The following is a 20,475-nucleotide window of genomic DNA, read 5'->3' as shown; positions in this document are numbered from 1 at the left end:
GTTTCCTTAACCTTTTTTTTTTCAAATTTCCCCTCTTCCGTAAAGTACAGATTTCATTTGCCTTAACAGTGTTGTTATAATGATTAAAGATTTTCACCTACTTTATACCACTTGATCTTCCAAACACTTTATGACGTAGGTATTATAACCTGCATTTTAATAATGAAAAAAACGGAAGCTCAAAGAGGTGAAGGGATTTGCCCAAAGTCACACTGCTAGCAAGTAGCAGAGATGAGATATAAACTCCCAAGCCTAAGGTTGTTTCCACTGGGTAAATAAGCACCCCTGATCTGTGTGTTGAGTGCAGCATGTACCTGGGAGATGTTTCTGTTTTCTGTGTATCGGAGATGGGTTTGTGTCTGCAAATATAGAGAAAAATGTAGAGGAATGTCGAGCAACTTTTCTTTTTTTTTTTTTTTTTTTTTTTTTTTTGCGGTATGTGGGCCACTCACTGTTGTGGCCTCTCCCGTTGCGGAGCACGGGCTCCCAACGCGCAGGCTCAGAGGCCATGGCTCACGGGCCCAGCCACTCCGTGGCATGTGGGATCTTCCCGGACCCGGGCACGAACCCGTGTCTCCTGCATCGGCAGGCGGACTCGCAACCACTGCGCCACCAGGGAAGCCCCCGAGCAACTTTTCTTTGCTCAGACTGCGAAGTGTAAGCCATTATTGTCTAATCAAAGCTGTCACCCCCATCTCCTGCCTCTGTGAAGCTCCTCTGCGTACCCCCTCCTTTTTCTGGAACTTAGGGGATAGTGTCAGAGAGAGGGAAGAAAAAAGAAATAGAGAAAAGCCACAATCACTTAAAGGTGAGATGTGTTTTAATTAAATTATATGACATTCCCAGCATTGACTGACACATAGTAGGTGTTCATTAAGTGTTAAGATTCCATCCCCTCCTTTAAAGAAGAACTATTATTAATGTTCTATTTTGAAAATTGTTACCATATCAACCAAAGTTTTTGTAGTCATATGTGAATTGTATATAAATAAAATGTCAATACTTTCCTTATAATTACATTGATTTCTTACCTAAAGGTATGATTCTCAAAAAAATGACTCTTGGATTTGCTTGAAGGTAAATCGTTATGTTCCAGTGTATATTTGCACACAAAAGGGGCCAGTATCTATAAAGAAAAATTGCCCTTAAGTTATTTAGAAGAGTATTAAAGACAAAATTAGGTTTATAAAGAGGGCTCATTCAGCTTCCTGTAGGTTCCTGTGATTAGAGACCCTATGGCAAAGGGGACGGAACACCATCATCCTGAAGCAGCAAAATCTTTTTCAGAGTGAAGGCTGGGTCAGAAAAGACTCCAGAGATGAGAGGGGCAGAGGGGCTGTACAGGCACCTCTCACCCTCTCCTGACCCCCTAAGGAGATGCCCTGGGATCCCCTCCCCACCCAGTGTCAAGATGCTTGAGTTTTGGTCAATCAGCAGATCTTCCATTGCACTGCACAGGGACAAGGGGACTTCCTGCCATGTCTCCATCTTTATCAAATGGGGACCCTTGAGAATAGCTTCTGCTGTGTAGTGATACAGACCAAGGGAGCATCAGCTGGAGGTGCTCTTAACCTTTCTCTGAGATGGCATGGCTTTTGTCCCAAGGGTACTGCTGGAGCAGGACTCAGTGTGTCAGGAAAACCAAAGGAACAGGCTCAGAAGAGAGGTGAGTTTTCAGTGGGACAGAGTCAGGTCATCTGAGCGAGGAAGTTGATGAATTGTACAATAAACTTCTTTTTAATCTGCTCTCCTCTGGCTTATTTCCCCTGCGGTATGTGAATATACTGCAGATCGTTATTTTTCTTATTCATTTTCTGCATTGAGTAACATCATTTCTCAATGTCTTTATACCATGAAGAGGGTATCTAATGTGGATGCCTCTAAGTATAATATTATGATCTGGTGTGTGAAGACCGTCCTTTTGATGACTTGTTTCTGAAATCAGTGATTCAGCAGCTCCAACTGTTTGTTTCCCACCCTGGGAAATGGGTGGTGGTGAGGGCCATTGTACCAGTGAGAGAGCTCTGGGAATGCATCTGCTGTCTTCACAAATCCCAATAAAAATAGACCGCCAGGAGCAGCTGATGGTGCTTCAGCCCAGGCTGCCTTCTGTCAAAATTTTTATGTCATTTCAAAAGACTAAACCATTATTTATGGAAGAACATGGAGTGCCCCTGGACTCACCTCTGGTCTTCTGTCCCAAGGTATAATGTTATAACCTGATTAAATATATCAAAGTACCTTGGAGGTTTTTTTTAATATATAAATGTATTTATTGATTATTATTTTTTTTTATTTTTGGCTGCGTTGGGTCTTAGTTGCTGCGCGCACGCTTCCTCTAGTTGCGGTGAGCGGGGGCTCCTCTTCATTGCGGTGCGTGGACTTCTCGTTGTGGTGCTTCTCTTGTTGCGGAGCACAGGCTCTAAGCACGCGGGCTTCAGTAGTTGTGGCACACAGTCTTAGTTGCTCCGCGGCATGTGGGAGCTTCCTGGACCAGGGCTCGAACCCGTGTCCCCTGCATTGGCAGGCAGATGCTTAACCACTGCGCCACCAGGGAAGCCCCTTGCAAGTTTTTTTTTCAGTTTTTATAATGAATCATTATGGCCCAGAGTTTATTGAATGTGAAGCAATTATAGAAGCTTATCTAATGTATCTGGAGACTTTAAGGACTGCTGAAGCATCTTCTGAGGGCAGCGGATGTTCTCTCACACTGTGAAGCCATAGGAGCGGGGGTTGTAGAGGAAGACAGGCCCAAGTACCTTAGACGTGAATAATCAACATCTTGGTGTTTTTGTTGTTGTTGTTGTTGTTGTTTTGCGGTACGCGGGCCTCTCACCGCTGTGGCCTCTCCTGTTGCAGAGCACAGGCTCCAGACGCGCAGGCTCAGTGGCCATGGCTCACGGGCCCATCCGCTCCGCGGCATGTGGGATCTTCCCGGACCGGTGCACAAACCCGTGTCCCCTGCATCGGCAGGCAGACTCTCAACCGCTGCGCCACCAGGGAAGCCCAACACCTTGGTGTTTTGACACATTCTGAAAGGATGCCAAATTGGCCACTCCTGGGACCATTGCTGGGTTTACTAATAAATATCACAGTTTCTTCCAGAGAATACTCTTGTCCTGCCCCCTGAGGAAAATGCTAGTGTGTGAGCCTGTAAGAGATATAGGTTTGAGACCCTCTCAGCAATATGGAGGTCTTAGAAGAATGACTGAAGTCCGTGGTAGTTACCCAAGGGCTGTCAACTGTGAGAGCCAGCTCTAGCCTTCTCAATAAGTGTCTCTGTTTACCTGCAAGGGTCATTACAGGAAACCTTTTTAACCAACCTATCCCTGTGTATTCCCATTCTCAGTGACGTAGAAGGTGAACCTGTGAGAAAGATAGTGAACCTCTGACTTGATAGCTGGGTCCCAGTTTTGGCAGGAAGGGTAGATGCTTGGGAAAGGAAAGGGAAGAAGACAGCAGAGGGAGGGAATTGGGTCCCTGAGAAGCAATTCTTCCTCAGCAGAGGTTTGACTCATTTATCCAAAGAGCAGGCACAAATGTCTGAGAAAGCCATTGGGACATCAGTATTAGATCTCAATGCCCCAGGGAAGTAAAGATCAACTCCAGAAACCAATTGATTTAGGCATCTCCCTACAGTCTCTTTATTTTTTATTTATTTTATTTTATTTTTAAAATAAATCTATTTATTTTTGGCTGCGTTGTGTCTTTGTTGCTGTGTGCGGGCTTTCTCTAGTTGCGGCGAGCAGGGGCTACTCTTCTGTGCGGTGAGGGGCCTTCTCGTTGCGGTGGCTTCTCTCGTTGCGGAGCACAGGCTCTAGGTGCGTGGGCTTCAGTAGTTGTGGCTCGCAGGCTCTATAGTGCAGGCTCAGTAGTTGTGGCACACGGGCTTAGTTGCTCTACGGCATGTGAGATCTTCCCCAGCCAGGGCTTGAACCTGTGTCCCCTGCATTGGCAGGTGGATTCTTTTTTGTTTTTTGGCTACGTTGGATCTTTGTTGCCACGCTTGGGCTTTCTCTAGTCACAGCGAGCGGGGGCTAGTACTCTTCTTTGCCGTGCGCAGGTTTCTCATTACGGTGGCTTCTCCTGTTGCAGAGCACGGGCTCTAGGGTGCACGGGCTCAGTAGTTGTGGCTCACAGACTCCAGAGCACAGGCTCAGTAGTTCTGGCTCACGGGCCCAGCCGCTCCGCGGCACCTGGGATCTTCCCGGACCAGGGCACGATCCCGTGTCCCCTGCATTGGCTGACAGATGCTTAACCACTGCGCCACCAGGGAAGTCCCTGCAGGTGGATTCTTAATTATTGCACCACCAGGGAAGTCCCTGGTGGAACATTTTTATGTCCCTGGACATAAAATTTTATGTACCTGGGCATTTTATGATTCTGCATCACTGAAGGTAATCTGAGGTATTGGATGACAGCAGTGACTTAAATCTGCTGGGTAATTTTTCCTCCAGTGCTCTTCAGATCATCTAGGATGAAGACTTTGCGAGCTTTCTTAATCACGGGCTGTGGCTTCAGTTCTTCCTCAGAGAACTTGCGTTTGCGAGGGTCAAACATTTCCTGCCCGGGGATGCTGGAGATGGCAAGGTCGGCCGGGTATGGCTCATCGCCCACCGGGACCTGGATGGTGTCAGGGTCAGTGGGGCTCGTAGTATTGCGGTTGGCTGGCAACAGCTGGTCTGGTCTGATGGGGCTCTGCATGCAGTTTGGGGATGGGATGCCAGAGTGAATGGGTGCAGAGGTCCGACGGAGGGTGCAGGTGAGGAAGCCGGCTGCGGCCCAGGAGGGTGAGGGCTGTGGTCATGCTGCGACGGGCTGGGGGGGGATGCCATTTTCCGACAAACACTCCTCCAGGTCCATGTATTCCACCTGGAAAGTATCTCCGTCATAGGGAAGGAATGGTTTTGTCCCATAAGGTGGATCCCAAGAATGCTGACTGGGGCACCATCGGGGTCTTACTCTCATCATCCAGCTTCTTTTCCTTGTCTTTATCTTTACTAAATGCATATTCGTGACGAAGCGGGAACTTCAGCGGGTTCTCCAGCAAGGATCCGAGAACGCCGTAGGGAGGCGGGATATAGGTGGGATTCAGTGGGAGCGGTCGGGACATTTTCTCCATCGCTATGCACTCAAAGTTTTTTTTTCTTAAAAATAAAAAACCCCAACCTCCCCCCAAAATGTTGCTGAGCTTCTTCCTCCGTCCTTTGCCAAAAGTTCTCGCTTTCAAGGCGGTGGAGACAAGGGAAGGAAAAAAATTACCTATGTCTTTATAAATACATCTGCATAAGAATATAAATACATCTGCATAAAAATATAAAAACAAAAAACTTTCGGGTTCCCAGTGCAGTCCCCAAGGAGCGCGCCAAGTGCCCGCGGGCTCCTCCACGATGTGCAGGATGCTCTCACTTGCCTCGAACCCCTCGTCTCCTAAAATGTTCAAAATTGCGAAAAGGAAAGAAAAAAGACAAAGACGGCTGCAGAGGGCGGAAGGCACCGCACAGCCGGCTGCATCGCGCCCTCCCCGTCCCACCCCTCCCACCCCTCCCGGCGCCCTCCCACCCCACCCCCTCGCTGCTCACCCTCGCTCAGTGGCCCACAGTCTCTTTAGATCCCAGTGAAGAAGTGAGCAGAGGTCTTCCGAATCTGCAGAGCCCCAGGGGCAAAGTAAATGGAAGGATTTGTCACAGCCTAGTTGATCTGGAGACTCCCACTGGGTTTATTTTAAGCTTCCCAACCTTGCTCATTATTTTCCTTCAGTGTTTCCTGTTTTCCCTTCCAGATGACTGAGCACTCTTTAAGCTCAGAAAACATGAGTTATAATTTATGCGTTTTCCTCCCTCAACCAAATATTTATTTTTATCAGCGACTATTTACATATACATGAATATGAAACGTAATTAATGTAAAACTGAGAAGGCAGCTTTGTTATTAGATGGAGCTTCCTAAGAAGATATCTGAGAAGACCCTTTCAGTGATGGTCTGATTGCAGCGGCATTGAGGCCTACAGGAACCCCTCTGGGGCAGTCAGTGAGCAAGGCCAAGAGCCAGTCCTGGGGAAATAGGGCTGATTACATTTAGGCATCTGGGACCAGACAGCAGAAAAAAGAGAGCAAAATGTTGGGCCTCCTGCATTGCTCTTCTAATTTTCTTCTTGTTTCTCTCCAGTTTTCTTTCCATGCGTCTTTTTTCTCTACTTTCTGGAGAGTACTACTTTACTCAACTTTATATACCAACCAGATTTGTCTAATTTCTCCCTTTAAGTCTGCCAATTTTTACTTCATGTAATTTTGAAATTCTGTTATTGGGTATGTAGCCAGAATTGTTATATCTTTTTGACCTTTTTATCACTATGAAATGATCCTTTTTATTTCTGTTAAATTCATCTATTTTGTCTGATATTAATATGAACACACCAGTTTTCTTTTTCTCCTGTTTTTAGTCTTTTTTTAAAGGTTTAAAAATAGCCTTTTATTTTTCACATACACAGACACACATAGACATACATACACGTACATGTATGTATGTATGTTTTTGTTTTTGTTTTTTTTTTGCGGTACACGGGCCTCTCACTGTTGTGGCCTTTCCTGTTGCGGAGCACAGGCTCCGGACGCGCAGGCTCAGCGGCCATGGCTCACGGGCCCAGCCGCTCCATGTCATGTGGGATCTTCCCGGACCGGGACATGAACCCGTGTCCCCTGCATCGGCAGGCGGACTCTCAACCACTGCGCCACCAGGGAAGCCCCATTTCTTTTTAAAACAGCTTTATTGAGGCATAATTGACATTCAGTAAACTATACATATTTAAAATATTCAATTTGATAAGTTTAACATATTATATATATCAGGAAACTGTCACCATAATCAAGATAATAAACTTATCTGTCACTCTCAAAAATTTTCTTGCACTCCTTTATAATCGACCCTCCTGTCCTCCCTATTTCCCCACTTCATCCCCAGGTGGCTGCTGACCTGCTTTGTAGCAGTGTAGATTAGGTTACATTTTCTAGAATTTTATATAAATGGAGTCATGCAGTATGTACTGTTTGTCAGTTTGAATAATTTTTAGAGATCTACAAGTTCACTGATTCTTCTGAAGTGCTGAATCTTCTATTAATCCCATCCAATAAATTATTCATTTCAGATTTTGTATTTTTCCGTTTTAGAATTCCCATTTAGTTCTTTTATATTTTCTCCTAAAAGGTACCATATCGTCACTAATTACATCCATCTTTTTCTATAGATTCTTTAACATACTTAAAGTAAATATTTTAAGTCCATATCTGCTAATTCTAACATCTGAATCATCCATAAATCATCTTCTCCTGACTGTTTTTTCTTTTGATTATGGGTTACATTTTCCTGTTTCCCATGTGTAATAATTTTTAATCAATACTGGTCAGTGTGGGTGATAAGTTGTAGAGACTCTGGATTCTGTTATTTTTCCTCTGTAGAGTATTGAGTTTTATTCTAGCAAGCAATTAAATTGTCAGATCACCTCAATTCTGTGGAGTTTTGCTTTAAAGCTTTATTAGGGCTGGTGTATTTCAATTTTGCTCTTACTTCCATGAAATTTCAATGAAACAAGACCACATTGTTTGCCCAGTCCTTCTAACTTGGCAGAACTTGAATTCCAAACTCTGTCTTCCCAGCACTGGACAGCTGCTGAGGTTGCTGGTTAGCCTTTTTCAGGCTTTTAGCTGATGTTTTCCAATGGGCTCCTTGGAGTCTCACCTTCTGCATGTGTGGTTCCAAAATCAGTCAGTGATTTGAGGGGAGTGTGTATGTTGATTTGGGGACTCCCCCTTCCCTGTGTCCTTCCTTTCCAGGATCTCCACCCTCAATTTCCAGCTGTGTTGGCAGCCTCGAACTCTGATCTCTCCCTGATTCCTCAGCTCAGTCAGACTGCAGCTTTCTGCTTGAACTATTTGTCTCTTGTACTGCATGGAAATGCTCCCAAGGGTACGATTAAGAGTGGATCTCACCTAGTCTTACCTTTTTTCAAGAGCCATATCTCTTCCAGTTTTTGCCTGATTTTGGTTGCTCTCCAGTACCTTCAAACACTTGCTTTATATATATATATATTTTTTAAATTTATATATATAATATATATATATTTTGTCCCATCGCATGGCATGTGGGATCTTAGTTCCTCGACTAGGGATCAAACTCTTGCCCCCTGCGGTGGAAGCACGGACTCTTAACAACTGGACCACCAGGGAACTACCTGCTTTTTATATTTTATACAGAGTTTATCCTTGTTTTTGGCTGGAGGGTTAGTCCAAGATAAATTAGCCCACTATTAAAGAAAGCAGAACTCTTCAATTCTTCTACAGACTCTCTACCAAATCCCTTGGTTCTCTCAATTTATTTTTTAATAGTGTACTGTTTGTGTTTTGTGGATACTGTATCTTTCCTTACTTCTTGGAGGATATTAATGATAGTGTTTTTCGTTTCTTGAGTTTTCTTCTCCATGAATAATCTATGTCTTCCAATTTGTGTTCTTCTCTCTGTTTGTTTTGGTCTCTAATATTTGTGTTAGAGGTTTCTTCCTGATGACCTTTGGTTGTGTAATAGTAGGAGACTAAAATAAGATGAAAGCTCTGTGCTTGAGCCTATAGTGCACTTCACAGTATGGTGTTCAGGCTGAGCTGTTTGTTGGGTGGCCCAAATGCCAATATCTTCAGGTCTTTTTCTACAGACTGGTCAAGTTTCCCAGAGAAGATTCTTCCCCTCTATCTGGGTCCATTCAGGCTGCTGTAACAAAATACCACAGCTGGGTGGCTTATAAACAACAGAAATTTGTCACAGTTATAGAGGCAGGGAAGTCTAAGATCAAGGTGCCAGCATGGTTGGGTTCTGGCGAAGGCCCTATTCCAGGTTGCAGACTGCCATCTTCTCGCTGTGTCACCACATGATGAAAGGAGCTAGGAAGCACGTTGGGGTCTCTTTTATAAGAGCACTAATCCCATTCATGAGGGTTATACCCTCCTGACCTAAGTAAGCACTTCCCAAAGGCTCTCCCTTCTAATACCATCATATTGGGCATTAGGATTGCAACGTAACGAATTTTGTGGGACACAGACATTCGGACCACAGCGCAGTCTCTTTTCCAGAGAATAAAGCTTTGGCTCCCTGCTTTCTGGGAGCTCAAGGGGAAGAAGGCTGCCAGTCTCACCATTCAGTAGGCGTATGTTCACTCGATCCCTCAGTTTGGGGATCGGTAGCTCTGCCCTCAGCTGCGCTTGGTGCTTTGTGTCCCTTAGGCCTGAGACCCTCTGTTTGGTCCTCTTTAGAGAATAAACATCCAGACTTATGGGAGGTGGGCAGTTGCCTAGGGGTATGGAGTCAGGAGGGCTTCTAGGAGTCCAACAGCTTCTCCATCAGCCTTCAACTAACCCTTACTGCAGCCTCCCTCCCCAACTTCCAGAGGTGTCTGGTGTCAGTTCCTTTGTATAAACTGGGTTCTCAGCTTTTCACACTGCCAGCTTCAGCTTTTGCTTTCTTGAGTGCATAGTCTGTTTTCACTTGTTTATCTGCTTTCTGGGCTCCAAAATCCTGATAATGGTTTCTCCTCTGGGTTTTAGAAGAGAGGGAAATTAACTCAGACGCCAGTAGCTGGAAACCTTAAAAAAGGTTGTTCCCATTGCGTCAGTTGGTTAGAGTGCAGAATCTCCAAGTCCATGGATTTTATGTACTTCTGAATAGTCAAACCGAAAGGGAGAATTTTGTAAAAAAAAAAAAAAAAAAGTGCTTATGAATCAGGGTTAGTATAGACCAAAGTAGCATATGTAGATTGATACATTTGAGAATTTATTTATAAGCATAAAGGGAAATGATTTGGGCTACATCATCTAGGAAGGAGACCTGAGAATGAGTATAGATCTGTTCCTGGGGCCCTCTGCCATGCTGGGGGCCAATGTATCTGGAACCCTGTACATGGCTCTGGTTCCTTGCTTCAAGGAAACACAGTGGGGCTGAGGAAGCTTTGAGCAGGGAGACGTGAAGCGGTACCAGGGCAGGTGGTAAGCACTGGGATTCTTCAGCCCAGAATGCAAAGAGGTGACATATTTCAGCTTAAAACCATGGCCAGTGTGGAGAAGGCAGGTGTGATGCCAGATCCCGAGCTGCTGGGAGGAGAGGGTTGCTTTTGAACCTGGAGCAGGTAAGTTTAGCACAGATAGAAGAAAGCATAATTTACCATGTCAGGTCAGAAACTTGGAAAACTATTTACAAGCGACTCTTCTGGCAGATGGCTTAATTCCGTAGGGGGGTGGACAAAAAGAGAGAGGCTTCTGAGAGATCCTGGAGATACTGACACACACATAACCCTTAATTTAGACACTGAAGAGGGCGGTATGCTCTTACTGGGATGGATGGAGAATGGGGCAGCTTGGAGTAGTAGGAAAAACTTTACCTGAATTAAGAAGATCTGAGTTCAAATCCTGACTCCTCACCTTACTCGCCCTGTGACCTTGAGCAAGTTCCTAACCTTTCTGACTCTCACAAGGTTCTGGTGAAAGTTAAATAAGGCCGTTCCATAACCTAAAGCAAGTTAGCCCAATCCTGAACTGAATTGTCTGGGTTTTAATTTAACACATATGTGCTGAGCCCTATCAAATACCAGGCTGTGTGCATATATCTCCCCTATTCTAGAAAGGCTCATGAAGTGAAGGTGCAGCTCTGCTCTGTCCTGCAGACCTTCCTCAGGATGGCGGGAGGCTGTGAAGGTGAGCGTCCCTGCGTTAACCCTGTGTCCTCTCCTGGTTGCAGAGCGTGTGATGAGAGAGAGTATCTGAGCCCTGCCTTGGCCCGAGCAGCTGATCCCATCTCAGCAGGCACCACCCACTTCCCTCCTAGCCACTTTCCGGATAACCAAGCAAAAGTTTTCACAACCTACTGTGTAACACCAGATGGTGACGTAGTTTGCCGGCACTTCTCTTTTTCATTTACTTGTTTCTCTTGAGAGTGTCTGGATGCCCAGCTCTGGGACAGGAGAGTGGAAGGTTTGGGGGCAAGTGGGGGGTGTGTGGGAACGACAGACACCGTGACACTGTGGGTGTTTGCGTTCACTCCCCTTCTGCAGAAAAATATGTCCCTAGCCTCCGAGGGGCCACATCATATGATTAATTGTGGTTACCTCAGATCAGGTTGTGCCTCCTGCAGGCCAGTTGCCTTCCCCATTTCTCAGCATCCAGTCAGAGAGGTCCTGTGATGTTGCTCTGATATGCATGTCAGCACTTGCCTGGTGTGTTGCAGCGCCTTGCCGGTAGCCACTTCACCTGCCCATCCAAATCCCAGCTTTTAAGGTACTTCAGTGTCATTCACATATCTTCTTGGCCTCAATTAAACTTGCCTTATGTCCACCGCTAAACGACATTGTGAGCTCTCATTTGTCAGTGCCCGACCTCCTTTCCTTGAAGGTTGTGATGATGGTGGTTGGAGGCCCGAGCCACCCTTCCTCTCACCTTTGCCTCCGCCGCCGGAACCTGTTTAACTTCGACCCTGTTTCTTTCCTTTTCCAGAATTCACATGCTGCGTGTCAGACTGAGCTATCCCTGTTTAATCCTATAATCCAAGACTTGCTACTCTGTCCTGCTGATGTTTACGGCCATGCCACGAGGCAGCCCCCTTCCCAGAGCATTTCAGTGGGAGACCTCCACGCGCCCCATGGAGACTCGATGGGGCAGGGAAGAGACTGCAGGAGTGTACGTCCCCAAGGCTGTGTCTCCTCGTGTGAATCAGTGTCACCTTGCTTTCCTCTCAGAGACCTCGCTGCCCCAGGGGGGACCTGCCTGGGGAATCGAGGGGCTTGGGGAGCCCCTCCGCGTCCCCGCTTCTCCGGCGCTCCGCACCCTGGGCACTGCGGCTCCCGGGGCAGTGGGGCTGCTGCAGGCTCAGAGCCGCTGCTGCCCTGCATGTGCCAGCTCAGCTCTGTCATCAGCTGTGTGGATGTGTACACGAGGGACATGGCATCTTTCTGAATGGATTTTTCTTAAGAAACGTGCCAGTGTTGATGCAGTTCATGATATTTCCCCACATCCTTGCTGTCACTGTCACTCAGCTTTGACCTCAATAGGCTTCCTTCCCCATTTTTTTAATGGGGAAATTTTGTCCTTCACCCCCTGCCTCCTGTATTTGACACCCCACCCCCCACCCCACCCCCGCCAAGGTACAGAATTACCTACGGTTCTGACAAAACATAAGAAAGTCGTCTTTGGGAAGCCTGTGCACTCTTTATGTCCTCTCTGTACTTTGTCTTTGGAGAGCGCTTGGCATTCTGCTCGGTTCCATGCAGCTCCAGCAAGAGCAGGTGTTAACCTGAGCTGAGTGTGGGTATCGCTGTGCCCAACCGTCGTGTCCTGCCCTGTTCCTTCACAGCCAAACCAGCTGACGAGCAGCTGCAGCCAGGACGGCCCTTCTGAGAGTCTCATTCACCCAGGTTGATTTTAAGCAGATGGAGTCTGTGTGGCCTAGAAGGGTGAAGTGAGAGAACTGTGTCTGCGGGTGAGTCTGTGTGTATGACGCCATGAGCCCCCCCGACCCTTCCAACCCCAACATAGCTGTGAACCCCTGTGCCTAGACCCCGGGAGACCTGCCTGCGACTGTCTGCGCTCGGCACTGGCCCTGCTGGCGGCACAGGCAGAGAGCTCTGCGGCTCTGTGTACACAGCCACGGGGACAGGAGTAACTTAGGCGCCATTGGCTCCCCGAGCAGGTGTGAGTCTGGCCACTCCCCTGCCTCTGTTTGCAGGTTCGGGCTGCAGGGCACAGGGTCCCAGCGGTGTGAAAGACAGCTGGAGTTTGACCTCCCAGCCATCCCTGGAGTCTCCAGCTGGGAGACAGCTGGGTGGCTGGTAGTAGGTGCCCTGCACGGCCAGGTGGTTGCAGGACAGAGTGGCTCCAATTGAGTCGAACACCCCACCGCCACCCAGGCAGAGTGCGGTATCCCTAAAATGACGATGGCACTCTAGATGTCTAGATCCTCAGAGGGTGGGTTCAGCTCAGCAGAGAGGCTGTGATGTGTGATGGCTGAGGGCGACTCTCGGAGCTTGAGCTGCCTTTTCCTTTTCCAGTCTTGCAGTCATCATGGCTCCTCTTCCCAGGAGGGGTCGGTTCTCATCTTAGGCTTTGGCGGGGTGACCCTGGGGACGTTCTCACCACTGCCAACTCCTGGAGCAGTTCCGGCTCTTGGCTTGGGGCCCCGTGGGCGGGCCTGTGTCAGAGGTGCTCAGTGAGCCGGGCAGGGTGGCAGGCATTGCCCTCGGGGTCCCACAGAGAAGCTCTTTCTGAAAAGACCCAGGGAGAGAAGGCAACCAGCTCTCGCATCACCCGTCATGTGCCACGTTCTTCTCTAAAGAAAGAGACATGGCAAAGCTGTGTCCCTGTGCCCTGCCCTGGATTTGTTACGTGGACACAGAAGGTGGAGTGACTCCCTCACCCTTTCCCTTTCCTCTCCTGACCCACATGAAATGGTGACTCGTGGTTAAAGGAGCAATTAGCTGCCCGTGACTCTGCTGTCAGCTTGTTGCGGGGAGGCCCTCCTTCCCCAGGCCAGGAGATTTGGAGACCGGGGCCAGGCCGGGTCTGAAGGAAGAGGAGGGAGGCCTAGCCCGGTTCCAGTTCATGTTTAGCTGTGGGACAAGTGCAGCTCATTTTGAGCCACATGAAATTCTTCCTTCACCGTGTAGTAAAAGCTCCTGGTTCTGCAGCCCCGTCCTCCTTCAGGGAGGATGCTAAAGATCTCGCGCTCTCACTGCACCTCTGGAAAGTCCCCCAGCATGGAACCTCCAGGGAAATGGAGGAGGGACGCCAAGGAGCCTCTAGTATTTGCCTTTGCCACCTGAGCAGTTGGTGTGGAGAGGGTTTCCCAGCCACCCCCTTTCTTGGGGGCCACAGTGTCACCATTGTAAGTGTCAGTGGCATGTCACCAGGCCCTGAAACTTGCTTGGTGGAAATTATTCTCTGTTGAGTATTTTGTTGTTTCAAGCCTTTTTGACTGCAGTGTAGACTGTGCCTCAGTTGCTGTGCTAGGGCCATCATAGGCTCCCTTGGGACCCCTCCACCCTTTGTTTGTGAGGTATACCTGTTTGCAACCCTTGTTTGCTGGGATTTGTGAGAGATGTTTTTAAAAAGATACACCAAGTTTCTTTCAAGAGCTTCACCAGAGAAGCAAGACATACACACACGAGTTTACTGAACAATAGAAAAGGTTGTAGGTAAGGCAGGGCTGTGCTGGTACTTGGAGGAGTCCCAGGAGAGAGGGCTCAGCAAGGCTGGACTAGTGGTCAGGGAAGGTTTTGTGGACGCAGAGGGACCCTCAAGGCAGAACACAGCAGCTCCCTCCGTGAAATCCCTAACGTCGTGGTTCTTGGTGTCTTTTTATTAAGACTTTTGGGTCTTCCCTGGTGGTCCAGTAGTAAAGAATCCACCTTACAATGCAGGGGATGCAGGTTCAATCCCTGGTCAGGGAACTAAGATCCCACATGCCACGGGGCAACTAAGCTCACGTGCCACAACTATGGAGCTCGTGTGCTGCAAACTACAGAGGCCACGTGCCCTGGAGCCTGCACGCCACGACTAGAGAGAAGCCCGTGCACTGCAATGAAGAGCCCACGCGCTGCAATGAAAGATCCTGCCTGCCTCAACGAATATCCCGTGTGCTGCAACGAGGACCCGACTCGGTCAAAAATAAAGAAATAAATAATATATAAATCTTTAAAAAAATTTTTTTTTATCCTGACTCAAATATCTCCCTCTTTTTGGAAGCTCACCTATAGAGTGTCACATGCCCTATCTCTCAAGGTGTACCAGCTTTAAGATCCATCGTCAGGATTGGGTTTTTATGGTCAAACTTTTAAAAATATATATTTTCTTTATTTTTTTGGCCTCTTGGGTCTTCGTTGTGGCGTGTGGGCTTCTCTCTAGTTGTGGCACGTGGGCTCTCTTGTTGAGGCGGCTGAGCTCAGTAGTTGTGGCGCACAGGCTTCGTTGCCCTGCGGCATGTGGGATTTTAGTTCCCTGACCAGGGTTAGAACCCACGTCCCCTGCACTGGAAGGCAGATTCTTTACCACTGGACCGCCAGGGAAGTCCTTGGTCAAACTCCTTAAGAGGTTTCTTCCTGGTAAGTTTTATCTTCCATTTGTTCTGATCTTGCTCCTGGAATACAGGGAGTTGCTGGAGGAAACCATCCAACCTGCAGGCACTGTTGCTACCGTAGAGCTGTGAGCACCCACCTCACCAGGCCTCTTGGGCTCCTTGCTGAGCAGCCCACTTATATGTTTTTCAGGAGCTTGTTTTCTTATTTTCAGAACCAGCTGTTCCAATCCTTTGTTACTCCTGAAGCTCTCACCTCCTGAGAGCCAAGCCTTCCAAGGATCCCTTCACCTTTCTTCCCCTTGTGCCCCATGGCCTCTAGAGGACCCTCCTGGTACCCACATGTTGGATCCATTCCTCTCCCCACCCTCCTTAGGAGCTTGCAGTAGAGTGTCCTGACTCAGGCCAGACTGCCACTTACTACTGGATGATCTTGGGCAAGATACTCAACCTCTCTGTGCCTTAGTTTTTTCATTTGGGAGATGGGAATCATAGCATCTACCTTACAGGACTAAATAAGTTAGTGTGTGTAAAGTGCTTAGCATGGGGCCTGTGACAGTGTTTATTATTGCTCTGTCATCATTCTCTCCTCATCTTCACCCTCCCTCCCTTCTCATACTGTTACACTTCTCCATCCAGTCAGCATCACAGAACAGTCAGACCACCACCACATCTGTCTTCTACTCAGCTTCATCTGAAGCTAGCCTTATCTCCCTTTACTAGCAAATCTGTTGAAAGAGGGAAGAGTTGTCTCCATTCCTTCAAATCTCATTAATTCCTCGATCCATTATAGTGGGTTAATGGCCTCCATTCTGCCCCCACCCCAATCACTGAGATTGCCATCACAAGGTCACCAGAGACCTCCTAAATGCCAAATCCAGCACGACTTTTGGTCATCCTCTTTGAGCTTTCTTGAGCACTTGACACGGTTGTCCGCATGTTACTTTTCTTTGTACTCTTTATTACCTTGACCCCTTTATTCTCTACCCAGAGCAATGCTAAGTAACATTCAGATATTACAGCCATTTTCCCAGATTTTTTAGAGGGATAAATTTCAGATATAGTAGTAGTCACCTGCATACCCCCTTTCCGTGTCCCTCCATTTCAGAAGTAAGCACTTTTCTGAATTTGGTGTTTCTCATCCCAATGCATGATTCCATACAATTATTACAAATGTATGAATCCATAACCAATACAGACCATGTTTTGCATATAATTAAATTTTATACAAATGACAATCTATTACTTCTTGAAAAGCTGGGTTTTGGTTTTTTTTATAAATTTATTTATTTATTTTTGGCTGCGTTGGGTCTTTGTTGCTGCGTGTGGGTTTTCACTGGTTGCGTCCAGCGGGGGCTACTCTTTGTTGTGGTGCGCGGGCTTCTTATTGCGGTGGCTTCTCTTGTTGCGGAGAATGGGCTCTAGGCACGCGGGCTTCAGTAGTTGTGACTTGCAGGCTCTCGAGCGCAGTCTCAGTAGTTGTGGTGCACGGGCTTAGTTGCTCCGCGGCATGTGGGATCTTCCCGGACCAGGGCTCGAACCCATGTCCCCTGCATTGGCAGGCGGATTCTTAACCACTTCACCACCAGGGAAGTCCCCGAAAAGCTGTTTTTAATAGCACAGACCATGCAGTGTTAATCCAGGGTGTCGGTCCAGGATGCTTGACCAGACAGTGTCAGACACATACTTTGGTTCTCATATCAGCTTTCTTCAGCATGCAATTAGGACTTTTGAGAATGCTTTATTCTTGCATGAGGCACTTTGCAGTCTGTCTGGCTATTTTATGTTCGGCTTTCACCCTCATAAAAGATGGCTCTTTTTAATTTGGTTTTTTTTTTTTTTTTTTTTTTTTTTTTTTACTTCTTTCATGCTCTTTTTTATTGTTGCATTCCTGGTTTTCTTCCTACTTAAAGATTTCTTCTGGCACTTCACTGGGTCTTCTTTTGTGTATCGCTTACTTGTGGGGATTTTTTAAAGGATGGTTCTTGGTCCTCTTCATTCTCCCGCAGGTGACCCCATCCGTCCCCGTAAGGTCAGCTCTCATCAGTAAGAGGGAGATTCTGAAATCCAGTCTCCAGCCCTAAGTGTGATGCTGCACATGCTTACCTGCAGGTCCTCCAAGCCCCTCCAACTTGTCTTAACTCTATCTTTTCCAATGAACCTGCTCTATCACCTGTTTCTTTAATGCGTCAGTGTCCACCCACCATCCACAGAGTTGCCTCTCTCTTGACGTGGGCCGTGCCTCTCTGTCTGTACCTTTGCAGACTGCCGCTGCCCTTGCTTGGAATACAGACCGTTTCCTGCTCAGGTCATCTCCCACACCCCTCACCAGTCTGTCCACACCGTTACCACAGTAACTGATCAAAATGCAAGACAGATCATCCTCGGCCTCGGCTTCTTAAAAACCTCACACACACTCCCTTTCCTGCCTTATTGGGTTGTCTGCAGGACCCTCCCAGGCTCCTGAGATTGCAGGGCCCAGCCTGTCTTTCCTGCCTGTCTCCTAACTCTGTCCCTAGGCCTCCTCCTCCTTTGCCTCAGTGATCTCCTCACCCTTCCCCGCACACCGAGTCTTCTCACAGCTCTGTGCCCTTGTTCCTGCCCTTCTCTATGCCAGGGATGCCGTTCCCTTTGCTACATTCCTCATCCTCCATGACTCAGCTCACATGCATCGCCCCCTGTCACCCCCCACTCCAACCCCTGTGCTCTTGTGCTGTCATCGGTGCGTTACTACCTCGCAATCCCACCGGCTTGGGTTGCATTTGATCCGTTTGCAGGTCTGTCTCTCCCAGCCTTGGGCTGACGGGACTCCAGGTCAGAGACCTATCGTCTGACTTTGTGGCTTAGGGTCTGGGCCGTGGTGTGTGCCCAGCAAATGCTCGATGATGGGTGGCTTCAGGCCCGTCAGCCCAGCCATGCCTGCCTACCCCCTGAACACGAGTCCCCGGGGTAAAGTCATGGAAGCCGTTTTTTCACCCCTCAAGGGGACAGCGGGTCACATTAGGAAGGGGAGAGAGGTGCTGCCCAACATGTTCCTGGATAGTGCAGCCCGTCCCAGGGACCAAAATGCTATGTAGAAGCCAAATGCAGGAAATAGGATCTCTGCTCAGCCTTGTACCACCTCCCACTCACCTTGTACCACCACAACCAGTACCCTCCCACCAGTAGAAAACGCTGCACTTCAACACAGTCTGCCCTCTCCCCTCCCCTCCCCCCATCCTTTCGCACCCCTTGTCCTCTCCCCTCTCCCCGTAATAACTACCTTCCTCACTCAGTGCTCTGGCATATCAGTTATTTCCATCTCTAACCCCTGGAGTTGAGCAAGGGCCAGGGTTACTGTTCCCATTTCACACATGGAGAGCAAATCCAGGGAGGGGTACAGTGGGTTGGGACCAAGGTTAGGGCCAGGGGGTCCTTCCATACAAGGAGAGTGTGGAGGCAGCCTGAAGCCCTGCTTCTCTCCCATGAGGGGACACCCAGACCCCCTTTAGAGAGTGCCTTGTCGGTGGGGAGAGCAGTCCTCAACCTTCAAGAAGGTTAGGCGTGTGGGCCCAAACCCTGTGGCCAGCATCTACCTGGGACTTCTCGAGGGGGAGAGACAGCAAGTGCACATAGGCCACGGGGACCATCTGGTCCTTTCCCTTACATCCGGTCGGGAGAGGGAGCCCGGCTCCTGAGAGGACGGTGGGTGGCGGGGTTGAGGGGAAGGGCCCAGGGAAGGGAGGACCAAGGAAGTGTCACGTGGAGCCCCATTTGCCCCTAGAGCTGCTCTGAAGCCAGGCAGGTACAAACGTGGGGAGAGATGGTATCAGAGGGAGGGTGCCTGGTGTTCATTCAGCACACACGTTAGTGCCCCTTGAGGGGGTTGCTCCACGAGAAAGGGCTCAACCCCCCGCCTCCAGGAGCACTTGGACCTCTCATAAGAATGTCTGACTTAGACATGACAAATCTCAGGTCGGGCTGGTGCAGGCTTGGCCCGCTCCCCTCTGTGGCAGCAGAGGGTGGCGAGGCGGGGAGTTCCTAGGAGTGGCTCTTCCAGCGAGAAAAACGCAGCAGCAGAGTGGAGGAGTGGAGCAGGGGGCCATGTCGGGCAGAGACACCCGGGAGCCCCCTTGGAGGGGCCTGGGCGGCACGCCCATTTCCATCACTTGGTTTGGGTTCTCAGTATTTCTGTGGGTTTCTGACAGTGGCTGGTGAGTCTTCAGAAAGGGGAAGATGGCTGGAGACACACCAGGTTTTAATACCCATCCAACCTGTCCCCCAGGCCACCTCCCTCTGCCTGACACGTGCTATCTCCCACCTCGGCATCCACACAGCGTCCACCTGCCTCCCTCCTGCGACGTGGGTGACCCTCCTGGGCCTTGGCCACCACTCCTGAGGACTTTTAACAGAGAGAGGGCATCCCTGTCCACAATGTCAGAGGGTTGGACCAAGAGGAATAAAACAGTTGGGGAGACAGGCTTTGGCCCCCTTCGTGAGACCCTGTATCTGAGGCCTAGAGGCCTCTGGCTGGGGTGATGAGTAGGGAACCAGTCCCAGGCCCTTCTGTCCCCCGCAGCGGGGAGGACGTATGTCTACTGGGGGCAGATGTTCATTCTCCTGAGACGGCTAGGGCTGGGGACACATGGCGTTCGGGAGGTGCATATTTGGGGCTTTAGTGGCTTCTGTGTAGCCCTTCGGAAGCCTTGAAGGCCACGCACCCCCGATGACTACGGCTGTGGACAACAGGGCCAACCACTCCCCCCGCCAAAGAACCCCCTGATTCGTGCCCAGTGTACGCCTTGTGCCTGGGAGCCCCAGGTCAACAGATGTGTTAGCCCAGGTGGTCTCAGACACTGACACAGGCGTATTGAACAGAACAGAAGGGGGAGAGATGGGCAAGATGGCTTTGGGCCTGGGAGAGGGCGGTGAGCTTGCTCTGGTGCCCTGGAGACCCTGCCCCCATCCAGCATCCTGTCCTGGTCGGGTAGCAGCCACCACAGGTTCCGGGGCCAGAGAAGGGTACTTGGGGCTGAGGAAAGCCAGGGGAGGGGGGTCCAAGCCGAGCCGGGAGCCTGAACTGGATGGAGGTGGTAACTTCCCAGGCTGAAGATCCTCATGTGGTCCCGCAGGAGAGCAAGTCAGGGGCCTCCCAGGGATCCAGGTGGGCAGCCCATCCCGTGAGCCTGAGGACCTCTCCCAGGGAAGCGTTCTGACTTAAAGGGCACACCGGGGCTCCAGGATCAATGTGGAAGGACAGCTTCCCCACTCTGTCCCCAGAGTGTCCCTTCATCTTGGGGAACCCTCCTGATGCCAGAGCCAGATGGACCCAAAGATAACTTATTGGTTTTCCTTAGAACAGCTGAGGCAGCCTTGCATTTTCAAAAGGAAGTTTATGAG

At 49.1% G+C, this 20,475-nt stretch overlaps 1 protein-coding gene and 1 pseudogene across 9 annotated transcripts in view; one reads left to right on the top strand and one right to left on the bottom strand.

Annotated features, from left to right (window-relative positions):
* Window positions 1-12,224, top strand: part of MTA3 (metastasis associated 1 family member 3) — a 213,421-nt gene extending 201,197 nt beyond the window's left edge. For 4 of the 9 annotated variants that reach the window (XR_010835568.1, XR_010835569.1, XR_010835567.1 and 1 more), the window contains exons 17-18: window positions 10,657-10,730; window positions 11,526-12,224. Coding sequence is in view for 4 of the 9 variants with exons in the window: in XM_067007677.1 (XP_066863778.1) it covers window positions 11,526-11,551 (26 nt within the window). In the remaining 5 variants the exon portion in view is untranslated. The remainder of the gene's footprint in view (window positions 1-10,656; window positions 10,731-11,525) is intronic. The other 5 variants (XM_067007678.1, XM_059079326.2, XM_067007679.1 and 2 more) reach the window with 2 other exon arrangements.
* LOC131765593 (hepatic leukemia factor pseudogene) lies at window positions 4,429-5,217 on the bottom strand (annotated as a pseudogene).
* Window positions 12,225-20,475: the final 8,251 nt, after the last annotated feature.

Source organism: Kogia breviceps, chromosome 11 (genome assembly GCF_026419965.1).
Source record: "Kogia breviceps isolate mKogBre1 chromosome 11, mKogBre1 haplotype 1, whole genome shotgun sequence".
Classification (NCBI taxonomy): Eukaryota; Metazoa; Chordata; class Mammalia; order Artiodactyla; family Physeteridae; genus Kogia; species Kogia breviceps.
The sequence above is the reverse complement of the archived record's forward strand: the minus strand, read 5'-3'. Positions and strand labels throughout refer to the sequence as shown.